Genomic DNA, 26671 nt, shown 5'->3' on the forward strand with positions numbered 1-26671 from the left:
CGTTTTGGTCAGATTTCCTAATCTGCCTGTTAGTCAGTTACTGAACCTTATTTTATAGCCTGCTGACTGAGTTCACACTGGAAATAATCCAACATGTGTTGTGGAGATATATATTTCCTGATTAGCTTGCTTTGTATTTCTGGAATTTCAGTTTAATCTTTTAAACTTGTGCCCCCCCACACCTAAAAATTTCAGGCTGATTGGTATTTTCTGTGTTCAGCTTTATCTGTAGAAACCACTAAATACTTGCTCCTAAGTGAAGCGGCTGTGTTTGTATCTTTTGGTAAGGGCCACCTTGCAGTAATAAATCTTTTTTGTTTTTTTTTCGCAGGTGGTCAGTGCAGTTGAGTGCCAAGAGTTACACGTGGAGAGGTTAAAACGACAAAATACTGTTCTAGATGCACATTTCACTAGACTAAGCCTATGTGCAGCGAATGACCCTGTTGTAGTGCAGGTATAGTTTCAGACCCTAATTGATAACCTTAAATATATTGTTCATAATGTGGTTTCGGAACAAAACTAATAATTACTACCTTGCACGGAAGCTTGGAATCTGCAGCTAGAAAAGCAACAATCCAGTAGGAGTTCATCTCCAACAGATAATCTTGCTAGTTTCTCAAATTAAGCTTGGAGCCAGCACTAGCAATGTTGTACTGCAGTTTTGCGGCCAACTTGAGAAATATTGAAACAAGACATTGGTCCCAAAAGTGCAGACATCTCTACTAACTGTGCTCGTGACATGTATGAAAGTGGTCAGGGTTGATTTGCCTACTGATTCTTCCCATCCTCCTGGGTTAACATTTCAGGTGCAACCCTTCAACAAAACTGGCTTGTTCTACTGAACCTTTGTGCTTCTGATACATACATAGAAAATTTATGGCACAGAAGGAGGCCATTGGGCCAATCATGTCCGTGCTGGTCAAAAGAGCTATCCAGCCCATTTCCAATTTCCAGCACTTTGTCCGTAGCCTTGTAGGTTAGGGTACTTCAAGTGCATATCTAAGTACTTTTTAAATGTGATAAGGGTTTCTGCCTATACCACCCTTTCAGGCAGACCCCACCACCCTCTGGGTGAAAACATTTTTCCTCATCTCCCCTCTAATCCTTCTACCAATTACATTAAATCTATGCCTGCTGGTCACTGACTCTTCTGCCAAGGGAAATAAGTCCTTCCTGTCCACTCTATCTAGGCCCCTCAATTAAATCACCCCTTAGCCTCCTCTGTTCCAAAGAAAACAACCCCATCCTATCCAATCTACCTTCATAGCAAAAATTCTCCAGTCCTGGCAATATCCTCAAATCTCCTCTGTACCCTCTCTAGTGCAATCACACCTTTCCTGTAATGTGACGACCAGAACTGTACGCAGTACTCTAGCTGTGGCCTAACTATACAAATATACAGATCGATGTGCTGGGTATTTCTACCATTTTTCTCTCCCCAGTTTTGCCACTCCTTTTAAGGTGTTGACTCCAGGCTGGGGCTCACCACTTCTTCACTGTGGGTAGTGATCATGCTCTGGTACTTCACCCAAGTAACCATTATTTATATATGAGCTTTGGCAATGGACAGCAGCACTGCCGAGCCCAATTCTGTCCTCACTCACCATCCACACGTGCACATTTCCAGAAGGAGTTGCAGGATGGCAATCAGGAGCAGGCACCTTGACCCATTTCTGCTCCTTAACCCAGCTGCAACAAGGCCAGTTGTTGTGTCCCAATTGCTGCCCTGACCAAGATTAGCACAAACTATTTCAATGTTTATTATATATTTAAAAATCTGGTGTCAGCTCAAGTGTTGAAACCTACTGCTGTAAAGATGGTACTTCCTGTAATTATCCACGTGAGTGGCCACCTTCCAAAAGTGAGTACCTGGAAGAGTGTAAGGAGTCTTACTACAACAGATTATAGTCCAACAGCTTTATTTGAAATCACAAGCTTTGAGCTTTCCTCCTTAGTTAGGTGACCTGACGAAGGAGGAAAGCTCCGAAAGCTTGTGATTTCAAATAAAGCTGTTGGATTATAATCTGTTGTTGTAAGACTCCTTACATTTGTCCACCCCGGCATCTTCACATCATACCTGGAAGAGGGTAGTGGGACCCTTAATAGAGGAAATCCATTAAAAGGCAGATGAGATATTCCTTGAATTAGCCAATGGCATCCAGAACCTGCAAGCCATGATGTAGCAGGAGTACATAGTCCCTGCCTTAAAGAACTGTGGAGAACTGTCTCAAGCTCCAACACTAGTTGACCGTGATGAAGAATCTCTTGCTAGCATAAGTACTCCTACTTGTTTTCATTTTTTTAGCCATCTGCCAAGCGTGCCCGACAGGAGCAGTGTGAGGACGAGCAGTACGAGTCAGCCTTGCAAACAGCAGAGAATGCTTTTAAAACATTGCAGACCTTGTTACAACAGGGTCCAGCACCAGAACGGATAATTGTCCGTTTGCAAGCCCTACAGACTACAATCATTGCTTTGAACACTGGCAGGCAATAGGTATGGAACAATCTGAAGAAATTGCAACATGTCTCACTGCAGAGGAGGAATGCCACTACTGTGTAATGGAACTGGCCAGTAGTAATCAGTTAACTTTTTACCATCTTTGAAATAGACAAGAATTGCATCAAGTTAGCACAATAAATGATTTGCTAATGTTCCAGGGTTGATTTGCACCAAAATAACCAAATAGGAATAATGTACTTGCTGCTCAACCATATTAGTTAAGTTTTCAACTAGTTCTAAAGATACAGATTTTAAAATATTTTTCATTTTGAAGTAGCTTTCTGTAACAGTAATTTTGGAAGAGGAAAAATGGAGCAACAACTTCCTTCCTTGTTTTTATAGCTGTACCTACCTTGAGCTGGTCAGGTAGGTAGGGCTGAGCTGCAGTTTCACCTTGAATGTCCCCAACAACTGATGAAATGTGAGTAGATTGACCTTTTCCAGATTGAGGTGCTCAGGTTGATCTAGCTTTGTTAAAAAGACAGCCACAGAGGTGATCAAACAACTATGACAATGCAGTGCTAGATTTTCAACTGAGACCAGACTTTGATCAACTGTCACAAGTGTCATTTACACTCAGGATTACCCAGGTGAGTGTTTTCACATCTGTTCAACAGTGTTTCATTAACATTTTGACAAGCAGAAGGGCCACACTGGAGAGCTCCAATACTGCATCTGCAGTTCCACACCTGCATAGTACTTTCAAACATGCAACCATGACACTTTCCCAAGAGAAACAGATCTGATCGTTCTAGTAAAACCAAGTCTCATTTCATTACTTTTTCTTAACGGACAGTACCGAATCCCAGATCTGTGAATGATAACCCATTGACACATGCAATAACAGTCCTGCTAAGGGTCACAAACGGAGGGGAGGTGAACTACATGTACCATCACTTCTGCTTCTCATCTTATGCGTGCTTCCTTGGTGGGCCAACCAGCAAGGAGATAAAGGCTTGACCATCCCTCTCCTGCAACAAAGGATTGCTTCTAGCTGGAGTGAGAATATACTGAAAACAAGTTTTTAAAAATGAAAATAAGTTAAGATTTTGTTGCTGGATGTGCTCACTGTTGTAATGAAGTACAAAACTACTGATTTGTTAGAATGTTAATTGTAACCATTTGAATGTTTTTTTTAAAAATGGGCCTTTATTAATTGTATAAAAAAGTTATACATTTGAACCCAGTAAATTTTACAAGTTATCTTCTATAATGGCAGTTTAATCACTGGGAATCCACTTTCTAAATAAATCTAGGTGATAAATAATCTGGTGACTGAATATCCTGAAATTAGTCTAATACAGGAGATTGCTGGGAAAGTAGTGCCACTCTAAATGCATGTAAATTACTGCTGCTTTTGAGATGACTACTAATCACATCCAATGCCACACTATAACAGCATCAAAGTGTTAGGTCACTTTAAAGGCCCTTTGACTTGAGAAATTCTGGTTTACAAGCCATTAACACTCAGCACTGGATATTGCACTAAAGATTAGAATCTCAAAGGAGGATCAATTAAACCTTTTTTGGAGAATTTAAAGGACCAGATTATCCTAGAAACACAGTATCCTGCTGATGCCACTCAATCCATGAGAATTGCATTACTTATGCTTGCTGTGTGTTTTGTGTTACTGATCTGGGTCACTTATAGCTTGTCTTTTTGCCTTGTGAATTAGCCAGAATTTTTTAAAAAAAACTACAACCTCAACGAGCACAATATTTCTCATCACATGAGCAGTGCATGGCATGCTGTTGCATAAATACAAGCTCTGCACTTCCACAAATGAGAACACCTTCTGTTCGATTCCCACAGGTTGAAATCAGTACATTTACCTATCTAACTTTTAGAACTGATTATGCAGAATTTTAAATTGTTATTGTGAAATGCACTTTCACTGATGTTTAAATATCTTGATTTAACAGTGTTAGTATTTTGGGAGGCAGGGGTGTGAGTGGAAGAGATAAAAACAAGAGATGGGAGTTAAAACTCACCAGTCCTTTTATCAATGAACCAAAGCAGGAATCCCAGAGTATTCACTTAAATTTGCCCAGGGGGTTTATCAGTTCCAAGTATTTGATGTTTGGTTTAGTACTGCAGTTATCAAATTGACTAGAAATTAAGTTTCATACCTTTCACTTACAAGTTGATATTTGCATAACAAATTAAATGTCAATGTATAATTGAGTATTACAGTTTAAACACTGAAAAAAATTAGTGCGCTGAGTTTAATTGTTTTTGAACAGAATGGGTTAATGGTTCATTATTGGGAATTCTTTAAATCAAAAGCAAGGTGTGTGTTCAGTAATTCTCCATATAATGGGAAATTGTAAAAGCTACACCCCTTTTGCTGAAACATTAATAAGCAAAAATAAAAGTTGAATTTTGTTCTCAAAATGACATTAGTACAAAAGCAAGTATCAATTCCAACTTCAAACAGCAGATACCAACATCAAGCACAGCATTGCTTGAAGTTTGAGGCAAAACTTTACTCTATAATGTACTTCAACTCCCACTGTCAAAGGCAATATTTATGTATCAGTGTAACATTTGCTTCTCATACCAATCATCCTGTGGCCTATAAGTGAGACTACAAATCACTCAAATTTAGAGCTGTTTCATAATGTGCACACATTCCCAAGAAGAACTAGTTTAAGACTATCCAAATTATTTTCATATCCAGCCAGTAGGGAGAGTTTCATCCCAGAATTTGTTCTCGATCTGAACCTTGGTCCCAGAAGTGGAAGGCCAATCAATGTTTTAAACTCACTGTTCCACTAAAATTTGTTATGATGCCATTCCAATAAGATGTCAGTGCCCAGGTATCATTAGTTCCAAATATTAGATTCCAGTGTCTAGGTTGGGTCAAGCATCTATGAAAGCAGATTTCTAGCAGCTTACAAAACCTCCCCATTTGCCAATTGTATGCAGATATTTACTCCACTCATTCATGTCATTATTAATTTCAGTCCATCCAACATCCATATTCAGAAAAATACAGCCAGATGCTCATTTGGAACAATTTATTTGCTCAGTGTAGTTCCCAATCAGCAAAAAAATTAAATAGTTACAATTATAAAACAAAGTATAATCACTAAAATCTCCAGCAATACTTCAGCACTGTTATGAAAACTGCAAAATGTATTAAACCCTTAATTTAAGTATTCTATTTGGCTTTTGAGTCAAGTATCTACACGGACCTGAAGCAATACACTTTAAAATCTTTACTGGTCTGCCGATTTCCTGATGCCTGTAAGTCAATAGTGTTCTTACAAGATTACAGTTTTGTGACTGCAGATGTACAGGACACAAATAAATCCTGGACATAATGTTATTGATGTTTGCTGAGTGTGAAGTTTTGGCCCTGCTACAGCATGAGGAGCGGTAGGCAACATCTCTTTCTGCCCACTGTACCATGACATAGTTGATACTTACATATGTTGCAACTCAAAACACTAACTACTATTTTCAGGAAAAGGAGCAACTATATTTCAAAACTATCTGATTACCTTCAATAAGGGTTTGCTGCAATCTTTAAATTTGCTAACTTAAACTGATAGTATGGAGTTCCTAATGTAGGGCTTTATTCCAAGTTAATGAATATATTAATGTCATGGGTGTTTGAGAAACATTTGACAGTTAATGGTGCATTTACTCTACAAGTTTGGTGCATAGTGGCTTCAACTTCGCATCAACTCCAAAGCTGTATAGTATAAATCAGTTGTTTAGGCCGAACGTGACTCCTGAGCGAAATTAACTCCTCCAGGGAGTCTCACTCTACTTTACTCCATTGTCAGGTGGGATTAGGCTGTGGCTTCAGGCTGTATGTATATTGAAGTTTTATAGTGTAAATGTACACAAAGATAAATAGTAATTATCACTACTTACACCAGAATATGGACTGCCCAAACTTTTCACTGAAGAAACTTGCAATCAATTTATCATATAGATTCAAACGCAGGCCACGGGAGAAACCACTAGTACACTTCCCACCAACGCCCCCCCCCCCCCCCCACCCACCCCCCACCATGTAACATTTAAATAAAGATCTTTACAAAAGAGTCAATATCTGAATAAAGCAGTTCTGGTACTTGTTACAGTAAACATCACTAAAACAATGGTTATCAGAGTGAACACTAAGAGAAGCAAACAGCTAATAGAGTTGATGCTGCTGTGTAGTTCCTAGAATATTCCTCTAAGGGTACTCTTCAAAAGCTGTTCTTTCAGATGTTTGCAGATACATTCAAATACCACTATCTTTTATTATTCTTCATCCCAGCCAGCTATGCTCAATGTCCTTATTGTCCAAAACAAAAGCAAAGCCAATTGGCAATGGTCTGACAAGGTGTGGTCAAAGGATATTGGGAGGAGGGGAAGAAAGTTTGAGGTTTGCATTTGGAACCTGTATCTAAATCATAAGATGTTGATCTTCATTTATGAAACTGTTTTAGGAACATTCTTTTATTCTACCAACTATTGTTCTCCCAGTTCAGATCATCCTCCCAGCCTTCAGTTTCTATCTGTAAATGACAAAAACATACAGTAAATGTTTAAGATAACCACTTACTATAATCTCAAATTGCTATAAACCCGGTTCTCCTAGAGCAAAGAGTTTACAGGTCTTCTTACGAGGAATCCTAGAATGCAACAGCAGAGGATACTGGGCCAGTAACAGTGAGGCTAACGATGCTCACCGTTATTTACACACAAATCACACAGCACATTCAGGTGAGGGCCAATGCGTGATTAATCACGAAAATTGGGAAGTTGCTGTCCGAGATGTGCCGCTCCACCATTAGCTTCCCAAAAATGGGATCTCGCTATCTGACACGCTGCTCAAATTCATTGAACGGCATAAAGTTCCTGTACTTGCATAGTAGATACATTCTAAATTCACCACAAAAAGTTAGGGCATATCCATTTCAGTCTAAGTACCCTTTTTAATGGCATGGTGTGTAAATTACTACTAAACAACCTCTCTGGCATTGAAAATTAACTTTTACAAGTATGGATCTCATTCCTCAGCTTTTAATTGTTGGAGATTTTTAAAAAAAAAATTTTAATTACATTTTTGTTTTACTTTTTCTTTCGCTCTGAATCCAAATTTTTTTTCGCTCTCCTTATTCTGCGTTCTGTACCTGATTCGATGTTGAATTCACTATTCTAATTTACACTTCCTCGTTCAGACTGCGCTGTTCATTAACAATTCTTCAGTCTGATATGGTTAAGGAGATAGTTACTTGTCCCGTTCACCCAGATGCCCTGAAGAGGGCGCCGCAGCATTTCGATCTCTCACTTACAGCAACTTGCTGTGCAAAAGCTCAAATTAAATGGGCAAGGGTAAGTCTAGCGCCATTTGTTCGCCAGCTACAGTAAATTCTGGCCCATTATTACAGCATGGTATTACTAAATCTGTTGTTTATGCATCTTTAATACATACATTTGGTGTAAAGCTCCACTGGTCCATGAAAGGAACTCTCATTCCTTTTAGTATCTGTGCACCACAGGAGAAAGTTTTGCTGGCTTATTAGAGATTTTCTAGATGCCTCTGGTGCTCCTGCTGGCTTGTATGCAGCCATTGTTTGCTGTTACCAGTGGCACTGCATATTTATTGCCCTTGAGAAAATCTTTTCTGCCAGTGTTGCATGGTATAACTGCCCAATCTGGGTATGTGCTTCTCCCTTCCTTTGAACCACCCGCTGGCTGCGCCCTATGCACACTGGCACACATCTGGTTTCAGCGGCACCCATCTCCCACTTTATATTTCCCATCTTGTGACCAGTCCCGACATTGGTGATTCTCTTCATCCAATGCAGTACTGAAAGGGCAGCAGGAAGATGAGGCTGTAATTAATTCCCCCTCTTTGGCTGCCTATAATTGGCAAAGTGCTCATGCTGCTGCTTCCTGCCCCAACTACTGTGTTCATATTTGCCTTGTCTCCCAGCCCCTGTATTTTTGTATCATAGAAATGAGGCGGATTCAGTACAACAACCCCACAGGAACAAGCCTACTTCAGTCTACCAAAGATTTCAGGATAGTGTATCCGAGCCTTATGTACCATAGTAAAAAGGATTAGGAATTGCGAGCATACCAGTGGTTTTGTTAAGTTGGCAACTCACCTCAACAACATCTGCTGCAGCAAACTTTGATGTAAGTACTAAAGTTTGTGAATTATCTATTGCTGTCAACATCTTCTCTGTATGCTTTGATGGTGCTTCAGTTGCTTTGGCAGAATTAGCTAGATCTGTTCTTTGTGTTGGCACTAACAAGTCTGTGGAAGACAATTTAATGTCTGGCATCATATCAGCAAAGAGATCTAGTTCAGGGTCTCTCCCCGGCCTTTTCTTGACGTTTATGGTGAACTCCTCCCCTAGCCCCTCGTTCAAGAATGTTTTTTTCACCGTAGTTTTCTGCCTAGAGGACATTTGTGCAATTGAATCTGTTCTTTTACTTTCCTTTTCAGCCACATTCTGCTGGTTCCAGTTATCATTCCCCCAACTCTTGCATGATGTTATAGAATCGGTTTTCAGTGCTAAAGAAAGTTTCATGCCTTTGGACTGGGCCTTACTCCCAGTAATGGATAAGTCAGAAGTCTGCAGTTTAATTGTCTGTTCTGGTTTTACTGTCTTAATATGATCATCTTCAGTAGGTTCGAAGTCATCCCATGGTTCATCATCTACAGTAATGTTCTCAGATTGCTTTCCTGCAATGATGCAATCTTTTTTAGGCTCGAGCTGAATTCCTACATTTCTTTCATTCTCCTCCGACTTGCTCCAGTCTGGCCAATCCTCAGCAGATTCATGGGTCAGTACCTTGTGTGTGCTGTCAGCATCTGAAACGCCATTCATTGATATTATGAGTGTTGGTTCTTCATACTGGCCTACTATGTTCGTAAAGAAAAAAGCTGAAATTACTAACCATAACAAAGTACTTATGGATACTAAGTAAAATGCAACCCGTCAGTCACATGACAATCGCATTAAGCCATCAGAAATACTATTAAACATGCTGAGTTACAAGTAGGCATGGGGTGAATTAAGCAAGCATTAAAAAAAATGTATACATACACACATTTGCAATTCAACCACTGACCACCATCCCTCATTTTCTCTTCTTCCCACCCCAATGTTACGGACTTGGGAAAATGGGTTGGAGTTTACTCTCAAACCAACCATCCAACCTGGACACTTAGTGAATTGCTGCAAATATGTATCTTTTCTATTTTATGGAGCCTCGTCAGTTAATGAAATCATCTGTCTAAAAAGATCACCTTTAGACAGCGCAGCATTTACATCAATAAAAATCTTAAACAGTATATTTCAGTGTCTGTACCTTAATTCTAAAACTCTTTATGCAGCTGTTATCAGCTTTTAATATATTTTTAATTTTCTAGTGACTCCAGGTTCTTTATTGCGTGTTGATTGCCAGACTCAAAATGTAAAATAAATATTTAAAGGCACACAGACAGTAAAGATACCCTCATCTGGGTCATGCTTATGTGTACTCCACATGTGGCAGGCAAGAAAAACCTAATTTCAGTGGAGTGCATAATAGTCTGAGTTTGTGTTGCCTTTCAAAAGGTTACCTGTTTTGGCCGGTAAATGAAACCTTGCAGGCTGCTGGTTTTGAGTGAGATTTGTTCCAACTTTTTCCATCCCACTTGTGGGCATCTTATCAGGCTCAGAGTTCTTGGAAAACAGTTTGAATGAATTGTTATTCAAAGCCAGAGAACTGTGATGCTTATGACTGTTGCTGACATGTGCAGGGGAACCTTCAAAAAAAGAGTAAGAGAAAGATTACAAATCAAAGTTGAGCCATAGCAACTGTTATGATTTTTCAAATTCATCAGAATAATGGGATAAACAGACTTCCATTAATAATATTTCAATCCCTCAAAATATACTCCAAATATAGGACATTGTAACTACGTTAACTGCATTCTCAACACAAATACAATCTTAAGCACACATTTTTATTGAGGTCTTGTCATTAATCTGTTTACTTGTCCCTTACATGCTAAAACTTCAAAAAGCTGTCAACCAGGGCTCAATGATCATGAAATTTAAAGAAAGTGTCAGCAATTTTATGTCCTACCTTCAGGGGTGATCTCAGTTGATTTGGTGAAGTTGGGCGTTGTACGTTTGAAGATCTTTGCTCTTTCACCTCCAACCACTACCTCGGCTCCAAGAATTGGCACCAGCTCTGCTAGGCTACAGAGTGTTGCTGATACCAGAGTGTTGCTGGTATCTCTTAGCCCCAGTAATACCTAAAACAGAAAATGTGGATTCAGTATCTCATAGAAAATAAAAGTAAATTCCTTGATTGAGGGAAGATTCACTTATTGAAATAAAACACTTCACAGTATACTACAAGGAGCTTTGTATTAACTGCATAACCAGCTGGTAGTATTTCACTGTGCTAGGTGGCTCCAGACTAGTTACTAAGCCTGTCCAAAGCTGAGGTCTCCATTGTCAACTGTCAATTAGGTGTCAGCTGTGGCTCAGTGGTAGCACTCTCACCTCAGAGTCAGAAGGTCGTGGGTTCAATTCCCACTCTAGAGACTTGAGCATAAAATCTAGGCTGACAATCTAGTGCAGTACTAAGGGAGTGCTGCACCGTCAGAGGTGCTGTCTTTCGGATGAGACGTTAAACCAAGGCCCTGTCCGCCCTCTTGGTAGACATAAAAAGACCCCATGGAGCTATTTCGAAGAGTTCTCCCTGATGTCCTGGCTAATATTTATCCCACAACCAACATTACTAAAAATAGATTATCTGGTCATTATCACATTGCTGTTTGTGGGACCTTACTGTGGGCAAATTGGCTGCCATGTTTCCTACAGTACTTCATTGGCTGTAAACGCTTTGGAACGTCTTAAGGTCGTGAAAGGCGCCATATAAATGCAAGTCTTTTTTCTTTCATTGCAATCAATAGAACTGTACTGGGATGTAAGGCACACCCTACCTGTCAGTGACATCACTTCAGCTTGGAGAAAATGAAACCAGACATGGTAAGTTTTTACCTTAATGGAAACCTTTAAAAATAGACAATGAGGGAGTAATTTGAAAGTACTCCGAAACCTTCTTCCCCTTTTAAGATGGAAATGTGTTCTAAATCTAATCTCAGTAAGAGTTTTAAACCATGATCACAAAATAACTAAAAGGCCTTTAAGAGCTTTCAGTTTTCTCATGCTCTCAAGAAAAGGTGCAAGAATGTACAACAGTCTCAAAAACCTCATTCACAGAAATGTACAAGCACATTTAACAGTACTGAGTAGCATGAGCATTGCCCACTAAATTTATAGGTGAAATAAACTGAGGCATTCCCAGGTATAAGAATGCATTCAAAGTTTGTTTTTAAACTGTATCAAGTGAGAATTTCATACAAGAACATATTTATGCAAATCAAATGGATTCATGTCTGTTTTGGGGTGTCTCCTTTGGCTCAGTGATAGTACTCTCACCCGAATCAAAGGGTCGTTTATTCATTTCAGAAACATGAGCACAATGTAGGCTGGCAATTCAGTGCAGAACTAAGGAAGGGCTGCACTATAATAGGCAACATCTTTCAGACAAGACATTAAACCGTGTCTGCCCTCTCAGGTGGATGTAAAAGATGCAATGGCACTATTCATAGAAGAGCAAAAGGAGTTTTCCCCCGTGTCCTAACCAACATTTATCCCTCAACCAACACCTTCAAAAACTGATTACTCAGTCACATATTTCACTGTTAGGAACATAGGAATATGGGAACAGGAGTAGGCCATTCAGCCCCTCGTGCCTGCTCCGCCATTTGATAAGATCATTGTAAACAATTTTGCAACACCAAGTTATAGTCCAGCAATTTTATTTTAAATTCATTAATGTGAATTCATTAATTCATTAAATTCATTAATGTGAATTTAAAATAAAATTGCTGGACTATAACTTGGTGTTGCAAAATTGTTTACAATTGTCAACTCCAGTCCATCACCGGCATCTCCACATCATGATAAGATCATGGCTGATCTGTGATCTAACTCCATATACCTGCCTTTGGCCCATATCCCTTAATACCTTTGGTTGCCAAAAAGCTATATCTCAGATATAAATTTAGCAATTGAGCTAGTATCAATTACCGTTTGCAGAAGAGAGTTCCAAACTTCTACCACCCTTTGTGTGTAGAAATGTTTTCTAATCTCACTCCTGAAAGGTCTGGCTCTAATTTTTAGACTGTGCCCCCTACTCCTAGAATCCCCAACCAGCAGAAATAGTTTCTCTCTATCCACCCTATCTGTTCCCCTTAATATCTTATAAACTTCGATCAGATCACCCCTTAACCTTCTAAACTCCAGAGAACACAACCCCAATTTGTGTAATCGCTCCTCGTAACTTAACCCTTGAAGTCCGGGAATTATTCTAGTAAACCTACGCTGCATTCCCTCCAAAGCCAACATGTCCTTCCGAAGGTGCAGTGCCCAGAACTGCTCTCAGTACTCCAGGTGTAGTCTAACCAGGGTTTTGTATAGCTGCAGCATAACTTCTGCCCCCTTGTACTCTAGTCCTCTAGATATAATGGATAGCATTATTGATTATTTTCTGCACGTGTTCATGACACTTCAATGATCTATGTACCTGAATCCCTTTGGACATCCTCTGTTTTTAACTTTTTACCATTTAGAAAGTAACCTGTTCTATCCTTTTTTGATCCAAAGTGGATGACCTCACATTTGCCGACATTGAATTCCATTTGCCACAGTTTTGCCCATTCACCTAATCTATCAATATCCCTTTGTAATTTTATGTTTTCATCTACTCTGCTTACAATGCCACCAATCTTTGCGTCATCGGCAAACTTAGATATGAGACTTTCTATGCCTTCATCTAAGTCGTTAATAAATATTGTGAATAATTGAGGCCCCAAGACAGATCCCTGCGGGACTCCATTAGTCACATCCTGCCAATGAGTACCTACGCGTTATCCCTACTCTCTGTCGTCTTTCGCCCAACCAACTTCCTAACCAAGTCCGTACTTTTCCCTCAATTCCATGGGTTTCTAACTTAGCTAACAGTCTCTTATGTGGGACTTTATCAAATGCCTTCTGGAAGTCCATATAAATAACATCCATTGACATTCCCCTGTCCACTACTTTAGTCACTCTTCAAAAAATTCAATCAGGTTTGTCAAGCACAACCTACCTTTCACAAATCCATGCTGGCTTTCTCTGATTAGCTGAAAATTCTCGAGGTGTTCAGTCACCCTATCCTTAATTATAGACTCCAGCATTTTCCTCACAACAGATGTTAGGTGAACTGGTCTATAATTCCCCGGTTTCCCTCTCTCTCCTTTCTTAAAGAGCAGAGTGACATGTGCAATTTTCCAATCTAGAGGGACAGTTCCTGAATCTAGAGAACTTTGAAAGATTAGAGTTAGGGCATCTGCAATGTGCTCACCTACTTCCTTTAAAACCCTGGGATGGAAACCATCTGGTCCTGGGGATTTGTCACTCTTTAGTGCTATTATTTTCTTCATTACTGTTGCTTTACTTATGTTAATTTTATTGAGTCCCTGTCCCCGATTCAATATTAGTTTTCTTGGGATTTCCGGCATGCTATCCTCTTTATCTACTGTAAATACTGACACAAAGTAATTAGTCAACATGTCCGCCATTTCCCCATTGTCAATGACAATATCCCCACTTTCAGTTTAAGGGGCCAACACTGCTCCTGACCACCCTCTTTTTCCTAATATAACTATAAAAGTTCTTCGTATTGGTTTTGATATCCCTTGCAAGTTTCTTTTCATACTCTCTTTTTGTAGCTCTTACTATCTGTTTTGTGACCCTTTGTTGATCTTTGTATCTTTCCCATTCGTCAGGATCTGTGCCATGTTTTGCCTTTTTATATGCCCTTTCCTTATGTCTTATACTGTCCCTTACCTCTCTAGTTGTCCATGGCTGTTTTTTTTTGGCAAGTAGAGTTCTTGCCCCTCAAGGGTATAAACTGGTTCTGTATCACGTTAAATGTTTCTTTAAACATTTCCACTGATCATCAGTCGTTTTACCCATTAACAGATTTGCCCAGTTTACTGTGGACAGTCTCTGTCTCATCCCATTGAAGTCGGCATTACCCAAGTCTAGAATCTTAGCAGCTGATTCACTTTTTTCCCTTTCAAACACTTGTTTGTGGGACCTCACTGTGCGCAAATTGGCTGCTGCTTTTGCCTACATTCACGAGGACGTGAAAGGAGCTTTTTGAATGCAATTTACATGAATGTGTTGAGAGTCACTATAAATTATGCAGAGGGAATTAAATCCATAAACAGGAAAAATGCATAACTGACAATCCAAAATTTACTAGTACAAAACATCTCAAACAATTGACTTGTATTGTACTTTACTTATGCTGTAAAGAAATTAGTGTCCCACATCTTTTACCCACCTGTGGAAGAATGATTTCCTGTAGGTCTCCCAGTGGAAAAAGGTCCACATAAGCGTCCAGGTGAGACAACAGTACCATTCGCACGTGCTCCTCTCGCACATTATAGAGTTTCAACAGAATGGGGATCACATGTTCCCGAAAGACATTGGGTGACAGGAGGCAACTGAATTCATCACCACTAGATGAGTCTACAGAGTAAGGCAATTCGAACAGCTTAGTTGTTGCACAACTGCATCTTTCAACATTTCATGTTTTTATTCTCCCCAACAGTACATTTATTTTTGATGAATTTTTGTGTTCGAGATAAAGAGGGGTAAGTGGTGAGGAACAGAACTCCTTTTCACTTAGGGCATCCAGTGTCAGCACCAAACATTGCACGGTCCAATTTAGTGCAACCAAATTTAAAATAAAGCTCTATGGTGCTCCAAAATTATGCCTGAACCCTAAACTCAGGATATATTCCACCACACCTCAAACACCAGCCAGCTTATAGATAGGGCAAGTAAATGTATTACTCAAACAGCCATTTTCATGGCTTCTGGAGACTTCTTGTACAAAATTGCAGTAGTTACTGCATGTAGTACGATTTACTGCGCAAGTGTGGAAATTGACATGATATCACCAACGCCAATTCAAATCTTGTGCTGCTTATGGTTTCTCAGAGATTGCCAATTTGTGGACAGTTTTCTGCTTTGGAGCCACACTCATTGGGACCCAATAAAGACTAACTGAATTCACTTCACGTCGCACCCTTGCAATTGACAAAAAGCAGAGTCCATCATCCATTAGTCTAGAAGGGAATTCAAACCCACACGAAACTGCAATATAGCAGTGCCCATCAATACAAGTCTAAAGCTAGTTACAATAATAACATTCTAAGACAAAATATTTCCCATATCATATCAAATGATAAAACAGCTACTGTTGGTAATGATTAAATTAGCAGAAAATGCCATGGGTTAATCAAACTTGGGGGACAGCTTTAAAAATTAACCTATAATCCTCTGGCACTCTGAACAGCAATTATAAAGAAAAACTGCAAATGCTGGAAATGCACAGCCAGTCAAGTCAGCAACTGAAAGAACAACAGGACAATGTTCTGGGCGTGAAGGATCAACCCCCAAAAATGGTCAATCTGTGTTTCTCTTTCAGATGTTGATCTATCATTTTGTGATGTATTACATTGGTCCTTTAACATGCAGTGCTGCTCATTCTCCACCTATATATGTGGATAATATAATACAGGAAATTACCACTACATAGTTTTAGTACTGCTGACACGTTGATCTTTCAGTCATGTCTAAAACTAAAGATTAAGGCTGCTCAAATACTTTACACGAAGTTCATAACGGGCTTGTCCTCAAATTGCTGTGTATTTGTTTGTGAGATACACGGCTATTAGACTGTTAAGGACCGATGTACTGAACATACCTTTCTTTGGCCTGAGAAGGTGAGGAAGGAAGCTTTTGATCGCCACTGGTTCTGCAAACACCAGTGGAGTTAGCAGCTGTGGCACCAGACGAGAGGCCATGAGATCTTCAGGCAAGGTCTGAACGCGATCCAACAGGAACCTGTATGAAACAAAGCAGCATCAACACCACTCTCTATATGCACAAACTCTACTCCGGGGGAGGAGGGTTGGGAAAAATGCACTCCAAAGCACATTTCATTGGGCAGACTGAGTGATGCATGAAATCCAACTAAGTCTGATGCAATGAAAATCCCTCCTGGCTGTAAGGATCTTATGAGAGATGTTTGGGCAGTCTCAATCCAGTTCCTTGTGGGCACAGCACAAAACTTACCGCCAATATAGTATTAATTACAACTAATTTGGAAATCTCACTCAGAGGCCACAGAATGGGAAATGAAAAATGTCACACTGGTGCAGTAGAAATAGGAGCAGGAGTAGGCCAATCGGCCCCTCGAGCCTGCTCCGCCAAATACTATAAGTACTATATGCATTCCCTGTTTGGCGCAGGAAGCATGTCATCATCTCTCTATAGTGGTAGGTTGCAGTGATATAGAGTGAACCTACAAGTCACCCAAATCACGTACAAATTGTTGAGTGAAGTTCTATGTGGGAGGCAATGCTGAGGATGCATCAAATTTTAGCACCGGTCACTTATTATTTGATTAAAGTATTTTAGTTGTTCCTTTCAGAATTGCTTTGCTGATGTTTTTTTGATAACGAACATTCAGGTTCACTCGGTTTAATGGACTTAGAAAAGCCATAGATTTGCTTACTACAGCTGATGTGTTTTTTTAAAAAAAACTGAATTCGGGCAGAAATAAAACTTAATAGAAAGCCAATCTATGGGGTGTTTAGGACATCAAAATTTGTATCAGAACAAAAGGAGCAAAGGTATTCCAATGTTATGAACAGCTCTACAAGGCAGTGTGGTATGAGTGTATGGTACATAATATCCTGAAAAATTAAAAATCAGAACAAAATGATAGAGGCACCTTTAGCACTCATGATCTTTACTACCAAAGGATGATGGACTCCATTCAGTCTATACTTGAATGTAGGAATTTTTCTTATAGAAGGCAATTTGTGTTTCCATCCTATCGATATTCAAAATCTTATTTCAGATCCTTAGTTTTTAAATAAAATAAACTACCCCTTAATGGACACTTACTTCACTAGTGTTGCAGTTTTGATATTCACCGCAAGATATCACGTGATCTTTAGGTATTAGGTATTAAATCTCCGGGACCTGATGAAATGTATCCCAGGACGTTATGGGAGGTTAGGGAGGAAATTGCAGGTCCCCTAGCAGAGATATTTGAATCATCGACAGCTACAGGTGAGGTGCCTGAAGATTGGAGGGTAGCAAATGTTGTGCCTTTGTTTAAGAAGGACGGCAGGGAAAAGCCTGGGAACTCCAGACCGGTGAGCCTGACATCTGTAGTGGGTAAGTTGTTAGAGGGTATTCTGAGAGACAGGATCTACAGGCATTTGGAGAGGCAGGGACTGATTAGGAACAGTCAGCATGGTTTTGTGAGAGGAAAATCATGTCTCACGAATTTGATTGAGTTTTTTGAAGGGGTAACCAAGAAGATAGATGAGGGCTGTGCAGTAGACGTGGTCTACATGGACTTTAGCAAAGCCTTTGACAAGGTACCGCATGGTAGGTTGTTACATAAGGTTAAATCTCACGGGATCCAAGGTGAGGTAGCCAATTGGATACAAAATTGGATTGACGACAGAAGACAGAGGGCGGTTGTAGAGGGTTGTTTTTCAAACTGGAGGCCTGTGACCAGCGGTGTGCCTCAGGGATCGGTGCTGGGTCCGCTGTTATTTGTTATTTATATTAATGATTTGGATGAGAATTTAGGAGGTATGGTTAGTAAGTTTGCAGATGACACCAAGATTGGTGGCATTGTGGACAGTGAAGGTGGTTATCTAGGATTGCAACGGGATCTTGATAAATTGGGCCAGTGGGCCGATGAATGGCAGATGGAGTTTAATTTAGATAAATGTGAGGTGATGCATTTTGGTAGATCAAATCGGGCCAGGACCTACTCCGTTAATGGTAGGGCGTTGGGGAGAGTTATAGAACAAAGAGATCTAGGAGTACAGGTTCATAGCTCCTTGAAAGTGGAGTCACAGGTGGATAGGGTGGTGAAGAAGGCATTCAGCATGCTTGGTTTCATTGGTCAGAACATTGAATACAGGAGTTGGGATGTCTTGTTGAAGTTGTACAAGACATTAGTAAGGCCACACTTGGAATACGGTGTACAGTTCTGGTCACCCTATTATAGAAAGGATATTATTAAACTAGAAAGAGTGCAGAAAAGATTTACCAGGATGCTACCGGGACTTGATGGTTTGACTTATAGGGAGAGGTTGGATAGACTGAGACTTTTTTCCCTGGAGAGTAGGAGGTTTAGGGGTGATCTTATAGAAGTCTATAAAATAATGAGGGGCATAGATAAGGTAGTCAAAATCTTTTCCCAAAGGTAGGGGAGTCTATAACAAGGGGGCATAGATTTAAGGTGAGAGGGGAGAGATACAAAAGGGTCCAGAGGGGCAGTTTTTTCACTCAAAGGGTGGTGAGTGTCTGGAACGAGCTGTCAGAGGCAGCAGTAGAGGCAGGTACAATTTTGTCTTTTAAAAAGCATTTGGACAGTTACATGGGTAAGATGGGTATAGAGGGATATGGGCCAAGTGCAGGCAATTGGGACTAGCTTAGTGGTATAAACTGGGCGACATGGACATGTTGGGCCGAAGGGCCTGTTTCCATGTTGTAAACTTCTATGATTCTATGATTCTAGTAAACAATTTTACAACACCAAGTTATAGTCCAGCAATTTTATTTTAAATTCACAAGCTTTCGGAGATTTTCTCCTTCCTCAGGCAAATGTTTCAAGAGCTCCTTGAAGCCTACGCATTTATACATATTGAACAATACATGGTGTTTACAGACTGCCCCTGCAACTGCCCGTTGCCAAGGCAATCACCGTGTTCAGACAGAGAGGTGTCATCTGCAGAACCCCCGAATACACATTCAACAAAAAAACAAACAGGGAAAAAAAACAGAGAAAAAAAAAAACACAGAGAGAGGCAGAAACATCCGGAAGGCAGAGAGAGCCAGCAAATGACCCATTATATTAAAAACAGATAACATTTGTTCGCTGGTGGGGTAACGTGTAGCGTGACATGAACCCAAGATCCCGGTTGAGGCCGTCCTCATGGGTGCGGAACTTGGCTATCAATTTCTGCTCGACGATTTTGCGTTGTCGTGTGTCTCGAAGGCCGCCTTGGAGTACGCCTTGGCCACCATGTATTGAACAATACATGGTGTTTACAGACTGCCCCTTGGCAACGGGCAGTTGCAGGGGCAGTCTGTAAACACCATGTATTGTTCAATATGTATAAATGCGTAGGCTTCAAGGAGCTCTTGAAACATTTGCCTGAGGAAGGAGAAAATCTCCGAAAGCTTGTGAATTTAAAATAAAATTGCTGGACTATAACTTGGTGTTGTAAAATTGTTTACAATTGTCAACCCCAGTCCATCACCGGCATCTCCACATCTATGATTCTAGTTTCAAAATCCCAACTATTAGAAGGTGGATTTAAAGATTCTCCATATATCAATCATGAAGTTTCCGATAGTGAATCCACTATTTGGAAAAAAAAGTAGTTGCTGAACTGACAAATTTCAAAAATAACCTAATATACTACCAATGATAGAATGGATACAAAGGTGGGTTGTAATTGACTGTTATCGCCCCTGGAGGGGGGAGTGCATAAATACACTGCCTGTTGAGGTACTAAGACCAGGAAAGTCCTTGGTTTGATCTTCAGTCTATGTGGAGTCAGCTGGAGTTGCTGAGGAGTGCTACAGTTGGCTTCAGCGTCCCTGGGCTAGGGAAGGGAGAGGAAACTCAGAAGTCCGTCAGGGTTCCCATTCCTAACTGTTGTCCAGTGACCCCCACTGGACAGTGTGTACGTGTGGATGTCAGTTGAGGACAGCAATGGGCTTTGACATGATGCCCCTTCATGATCAAATTTGTGGAATTTCTACAATATATAACAGAGGCCACCCTTCAATTGCTCAACATATTTTATCTGTAATTTTTAGGATCCGATTATTTTTTGTAGCTGTTGGACAATATCAGATTTTTTAAAGATAGGATTCAGTGACAAATAGAATACCCACTTGAAAAACTCGTTCTTTTCATCCTCGGTTTTCAGTGTCAAGCTTTTTAAAAAATTCACAACTTCCAAGAACTCGTTCCTGCTGGTTAAAAAAAGACAGCATTTATCAGCTAATTGCTACAACCACAAACACAAAGTATCAACGATCTAAATGTTTTAGTCTATAAAATGGACTTGGACAGGGACTTTTTTTCTCATCTACAATCAGTGCCACTGTGAAGCTACCCAAGGTGCAGTAATCTTGGACCTGTAACTTAGCACAATGACAACATATCACACATAAAACACATCCTGAACAGACTTCCCTCTAGCATTTTACAAAAACAAGTCAAAGCAGGTGTGTGTTCATATGGAAAGACATCCTAAATGCATGGCTTACAACAATGATAGATCAATACACAAGTGTATTCTGGAAATATTCAGCATACAGCAAACACACATAGCCATAGGGTATCATTATACAGTTTCCTCCTTCAGTTATCTAAATGGAGATGAATTTCAGTGGCAAATTCATCACGGCACTATACTACACTAATCTACATACAAACATCGAGGAAATCACATACCACTTCGAGGTGATAGGTATCAGAAACCCACACATTCCTAAGCAGTGTGAATATGCTTACTGTAGACTAAGTTTGCTACATATCATGCACACACATCTAATAGGTTAGACAAGAATGGACCAATGACAGCTCTGAAATGTTATATGCAACATCTTTATCGTGCTGTTCTGTGTTCGCTGAATAAAATGGCATTGTATTTTCTGATGCTATGTTACCTATGGATTTTATAGTGTTTTTAAAACTTTGTGAAAAGTACTGTAGACTTCATAGCATTGTTTATTTTGTTCATTTCTAAATACGGCAGCTAAAAATGCAGTCTAGATCAGAATTGAAACAATCACATTTTATTATTTTACAACTGACATACTTCAGTGGGATTTTACTGCACAAACTTGATGCATTTGTGCTTACTTTCTCTAGTTTCTTTGCCACACTGGAGATTGGTCTTTGCACTGGTGGTTTGAAGATTTGGCAGCATCACTAGCCAGTCAGGTATTCAAAATATCTGAGAATCAGATACATGTATTCTTAAAGTTTTCTTTTGTATCTTATGAGGCATATTAGCACAAATTATTTTCTAATGACTTCCTGTTTTATACTGTCAAACAAATTATATGCTGTTATGGGGCATTGTGTAATAATGCTAACCTTTAATTCCTGTTCCTCATACTGGACTGATTTATACTAAGATGGGACTTGCAAAGATATCTCCACTTACCTGAAAAACTCATGAGATAACAAACTCTGTAAAGATGGGCGTTGCATAGGATCTGGGTTTAGGAGAGCAGCTTTTAAGGTTTCTTGGAAACTTGCCAGCAAATGTTCTGCAACTAGAGGACAGATGCATTAACCTTGAACCTCCATTCATTACAACAACTTAACATACAGACAAGCCTCTGCACTCTGATGCACAGCAGTCAGTGGGAACAGCTCCTGGAGATTCAAACAGTATCCATGAATTATCACAATGAATGTTTTACATTACCACTTATGTAGTAATGTCTGTTTTGTAAAGCCACAACACTGTAAATGACTTTAGAAGACCCCATTTTTCCCCTCTTGGTGCAACTCCAGCACACACCAAGGTCAATAAACTTGTTTTAAAATAACATTAGAAAAAATATTTGGATGCATCTTGGATAGTGTACTTTGATATTGCATTAGAACAAAAGGTAACCTACTATCATGACTCCACTTGTAGGACCTCGCTGTGCACACATTGGCTGCCGTGTTTCCTACGTTACAACAGTGCCTACACTTCAAAAGTACTTCATTGGCTGTAAAATGCTTTGGGACGTCCATATAAGGCACTATATAAATACAAGTCTTTTTCTTTCTTTCTCCGCCCAATTCTTATTGCCGCCCACACAACTGTACAATATTTTTTCCTGTTGGGTTATGTGGACAAGTGCTTAATGAAATTAAGAATTTTAAAAAAGGTAGTCCCTCCACTGCCAAAACCCTAATTCACAACTTCATCACCTTGAGAATTGAGTTATCCAATGCTCCCTTTTGCAGCCTCCCCACTTTCAACCTTCATTTCAATTAACCCAGAACTCTGTAAACCAAGTTCTCTCTCACTCACACAAAGTCCTACACTTTTATTACCACTGTCCTTGTCAAGCTCCAGAGGGTTCAACACCAGCATACTGACTTTCAAGGTCCTCATTCAAGTTCTCCAATCTCTCCACAGTCATGTTTCACCTTATATAAAAGTGATCTTTTCCAACCCCACATCCCAGCCCTTACCCAATGTTTCTGTGATTCTGGATTACTGCTTGACACTCACTCCCTTCGCTTCACGATGAAAGATCATCTTTCGAGTCATTATGCCTCAACAGTTTAGAATTCTCTCCCAATATCAATTTGCCTAGCTACCCCTCTCCCTTGCTTCAAAAGGCTTTATTTTGACTGTCCTGTCAGTTCCTTCCTTTAACTTCTCCTGATCAGCATCCTCTTCCTCGTTGTAAATTGCTCTGAAATTTCTTTCTCCATGAAGGATACTACACAAGTGCAAGTTATTATGAAATAATTAGAAACATTTGATTGAATTATGTGCATGTAGCTCGCTGTCAGCCAGTGTCCAGTATATTCTGTATAATCTATTGCACTTTACACTGCACTGCCAGTATTTCTCCATGTTTGTCTATGGTGTGTACTGTGGATAATAATTTAATAAAAAGATAAGCAATTTTATTAAACAGTATGGGAATTTGTAGAAATAAGCTGACGATTGGCTCTTAGAACATGTAACTTTTGTAAAAAAAATTACACAAAGATGATAGGAAAAAAACCAACCATAAATAGCAGCGATGAAACAACTAAAATAATTATTTTGAAAGAAGCAAATGTTTGCATTGACCAGTTAGTGTGTGTTTCCTGGTAGTTAGTTGACAGTCATCAGCTACTTTAATTGTAAATTTTGTGTATGGTCACTGAAACAGGCAGCATGAAAACCCTTACCCACATCATTTAGCAATGGAAGGAGTTTCTCAACCATCATCCCAAATGAGTAAGCATCTCGAGCATGTCCGTGCATATTGGGAAGAATCTGAAAACCTGCAGACTAAATTAGACAAGGTAAGTTTGCAACAGGCTTTAGTTTTTTTTTAAATACATATTGCTCCACGTAAGTTATGTCCCCTCCCCAGTTTCTGAGTGAGACTGAAGTCAGACCAATGCTTGTGACAGCAGTTCACTAGGCAATATTCAAGAATGGCTCACAGTGCCTCCCGTCAGCCTTGCAACTCACTCTGGGGAAATTGCAGGCCCCAAACAAGATCTATGCATTTATCTTGTGATGCAGCAGACAACAACCTGACTTCTTTTGAGTTCTGACAAAGGATTCATACTCGAAATGTTAATTCATCTGTTCTCTCCACAGATGCTGCTTGAGTGATTCCAGCATTTTCTGCTTGTTTCAGATTTCCGCTTTTAGTTTGTTAGAAGGTTGATACACTAATCAAAAGAAAAGCAACCATACAACATTGCAGATGTCAAAACTTGATACAGGCATCAACGTGCGTTGTATTACCTCTCACCCACCGCCCAGCCCAGTCCACTTACTTTTCCTTTCATTCCTGTTTTCTTGGTAACCTGTATTAGCTCCTTCATTCTCTCGATTCCATCATCAATTTTGTACTTCCCCATTCCTGGTTTTACTGTCTTTGAAACTATACTCCCATACTTAGTCACATATAGCTTCATTGTCTTCAGTTTTCCCAGGACCCTCTCTGGGAACACCCTGTGCTTTGCAGAATAGTATTGGGACTTGTCTGGCTGCTGTGTTATTTTATTTGTCAGTAATGAAGTGCAATGGCCATAGTTATACTGAATACAGATCAGGAAGAGCCTAGGTTTAATTCTTTTGTGCTGAGTTAGCTGTTCTCAACTGAGATAGCAGTAGGGAATGATATGTCTAACCTCACCATCCCCAGGATCAAAAGAAGGGTGTGAGGGGCTAGGTAGCGAGGTTTCCATCAATTGCTATGCGATGATTATGGCTAGAAAATGCGTGTGTTTGGACCAATAGAGTTTGGGTTTGGCTGTTGTCACCTTCAGTTAAATGGCCTGCTGACACTTACCATCTAGCCTCATGTATTAGGGATCATTACTTGGATGAGGTATCAGAGAGGGCTGTAGGTGCTGTGAAACTGTACCCCAGCATATGCCTTCAGGGAGACTGGAAAGAGTTTTTCTTTTCTCTTCTGCCAATGGTCTTTTCAGAAAAGTACATTCTTCAAAGTGAGCTAGGCTGAGAACTGCTAACACCCTTGTAAATTGTGTATGCTAGAACTGAGAAGAATTGTCCAATTGTTAAGGTATGGCAAGTGCTAGCAATACAAAAATCAATACATCTAATAAAATTACGGTTGTTGGTTGGAATACCATAACACATCTCAGTAGCAAAGTGGTGTCTAATTAGTGTCTTAGAAAAATTTAATGGTTGGTTCAATGAAAACACTACTAATTATGGACGCACCTGCTCCTCAGGAGCAATGTCATTCAAATCTCTCAATGACTTGATGCTGGACAGGAACTGCAAGAGAAAACAGCACATATTAAAACAGTTTTCAAAACCAACATAGAACTTTGAGGAATGGTGCAAATCAAATTTTATTCTGCAGCATAAAGAATTTAGCATTGGCCAAATGGAACTTTTACAAAAAAAAAAGACCAACATACAATCACCTCACCTCAGGTGTTGCTTGAGAGAATTGACACATGGTCTCCATTCCTCCCAGCTTCCAGTGGCCATCCTCGCTCACAAACACTGACGAAATGCATATGTTATTGTGGCTCAGTTTCCCCTGTGACACGAGAGACCATTGTGCTTTATGACATCTTATCTATTGCTAAAAAAACAAAATGACTGCAAAGTACTTCCACGCAAGGACCTCTGCTTTTTGTAAAAGGATTCCACTAATTAAACAGCAAGACCATGCCACAAATGATGCAAGAGATTCTTATTACATCCACTACTCCAACCTTCACTGTTTTGTGCCCCCCTCCAGCTAACAGGATTACTGCTTTTGACCAAGTTCAAAACTAGACAGGGTTGGGGTGGGTGGGGGGAGAAAAACAAACAGTCATGGTTAGAGCTCTGACCTTTGAGGTTTTCAATAAAACTCCGACAAAGCGAAAATCTTAACTAATAGTGCTTCCACATCAAAAGGTACAGAGATAAGTGAAAATAAAGAAGCATCTGGTTTACATTTTACAAGTGCTCCTAGATTCCTGATGGCTAAATAGCTAAATGCAAAGTTCCAGATACACTACTTTAAAAGCAAGCTATCTGGTGCAATACCAGACAAGTGGCAACCCTGAGAACTCTCCAATAACACCCACATCATCAACCTTTTATCTTCAAAAGACAGGACTCAGAGAAAATAGGTCACAATCAGAGTAACATTACCAACAAATGAATGCTATTAAAGACTGGATATTATTTGCATAAAACAGTATGGGGAAAACTAGTGTTCAGATATAGGAGCTTTCAAGTTCTATATTTGCTTTCATTTGAGGTTCTAACAGTAAACTATTTCCCACAATCAAGGCTTCCAATCCCATTATGTAACTTTTAAAAAAAAAAACAGTATCACTTTGCAATAAAGTAAAAAAATTAACTTGCTGCAGTAACTGCAGATAATGGAGGTATATGGTCTATTTAGAGGGAGGTTTTCTCCCCTTTGCAATTGTCTCTCCTTTGTTACCTCACCCAAATGCCAAACCACACTAAAACAAGGTGCAGGACATGTGAAGGATGCAAACATTGCCCAGTGTCCCTAAAGGAGCTGATTACCAGAGAAAAAGTTAGAGTACTGTCTTCAACATCAAGGCAGCATTCACCAGAGTGTGGCACCAAGAAGCCTAGAAAAACTGAGGTCAACAGAGAGTAAATGGGAAAAATATCCAGTAGCAGGAGTCTTACCTCACACAAAGGAAAATGCTTGTGGTTGTCAGAAGCCAATCTCACAGCCCCAGATATCACTGAAGGCATTCCTCAGGGGAAGATCCTTGGCTCA

At 39.8% G+C, this 26671-nt stretch overlaps 2 protein-coding genes and 1 long non-coding RNA gene across 9 annotated transcripts in view; 2 read left to right on the top strand and 1 right to left on the bottom strand.

Annotated features, from left to right (window-relative positions):
* The window catches only part of firrm (fignl1 interacting regulator of recombination and mitosis), a 58427-nt gene extending 52595 nt beyond the window's left edge, over positions 1-5832 (top strand). For all 4 annotated transcript variants that reach the window (XM_067990422.1, XM_067990423.1, XM_067990424.1 and 1 more), the window contains 2 exons: positions 332-454; positions 2306-5832. In XM_067990422.1, coding sequence (XP_067846523.1) covers positions 332-454; positions 2306-2494 — 312 coding nt within the window. In that variant the 3' untranslated portion in view covers positions 2495-5832. The remainder of the gene's footprint in view (positions 1-331; positions 455-2305) is intronic.
* A 670-nt stretch (positions 5833-6502) lies between these two features.
* The window catches only part of scyl3 (SCY1-like, kinase-like 3), a 29630-nt gene continuing 9461 nt past the window's right edge, over positions 6503-26671 (bottom strand). Inside the window, exons 3-13 of one of the 4 annotated variants that reach the window (XM_067990428.1) lie at positions 25343-25456; positions 25129-25185; positions 23610-23712; positions 21865-21976; positions 20582-20662; positions 16347-16486; positions 14916-15103; positions 10593-10764; positions 10084-10269; positions 8618-9330; positions 6503-7018 (exon numbers count right to left, since the gene is read on the bottom strand). In XM_067990428.1, coding sequence (XP_067846529.1) covers positions 6965-7018; positions 8618-9330; positions 10084-10269; positions 10593-10764; positions 14916-15103; positions 16347-16486; positions 20582-20662; positions 21865-21976; positions 23610-23712; positions 25129-25185; positions 25343-25456 — 1920 coding nt within the window. In that variant the 3' untranslated portion in view covers positions 6503-6964. Of the gene's footprint in view, positions 7019-8617; positions 9382-10083; positions 10270-10592; positions 10765-14915; positions 15104-16346; positions 16487-20581; positions 20663-21864; positions 21977-23609; positions 23713-25128; positions 25186-25342; positions 25502-26671 lie in introns of all 4 variants that reach the window. The other 3 variants (XM_067990427.1, XM_067990426.1, XM_067990429.1) reach the window with 3 other exon arrangements.
* On the top strand, positions 11422-23784 carry LOC137325386 (uncharacterized). Its single transcript, XR_010963872.1, has 3 exons — positions 11422-11506; positions 21567-21638; positions 23591-23784. It is a non-coding gene; the product is annotated as an uncharacterized lncRNA (long non-coding RNA).

This window comes from Heptranchias perlo, chromosome 9 (genome assembly GCF_035084215.1).
Source record: "Heptranchias perlo isolate sHepPer1 chromosome 9, sHepPer1.hap1, whole genome shotgun sequence".
NCBI classification, from domain to species: Eukaryota; Metazoa; Chordata; class Chondrichthyes; order Hexanchiformes; family Hexanchidae; genus Heptranchias; species Heptranchias perlo.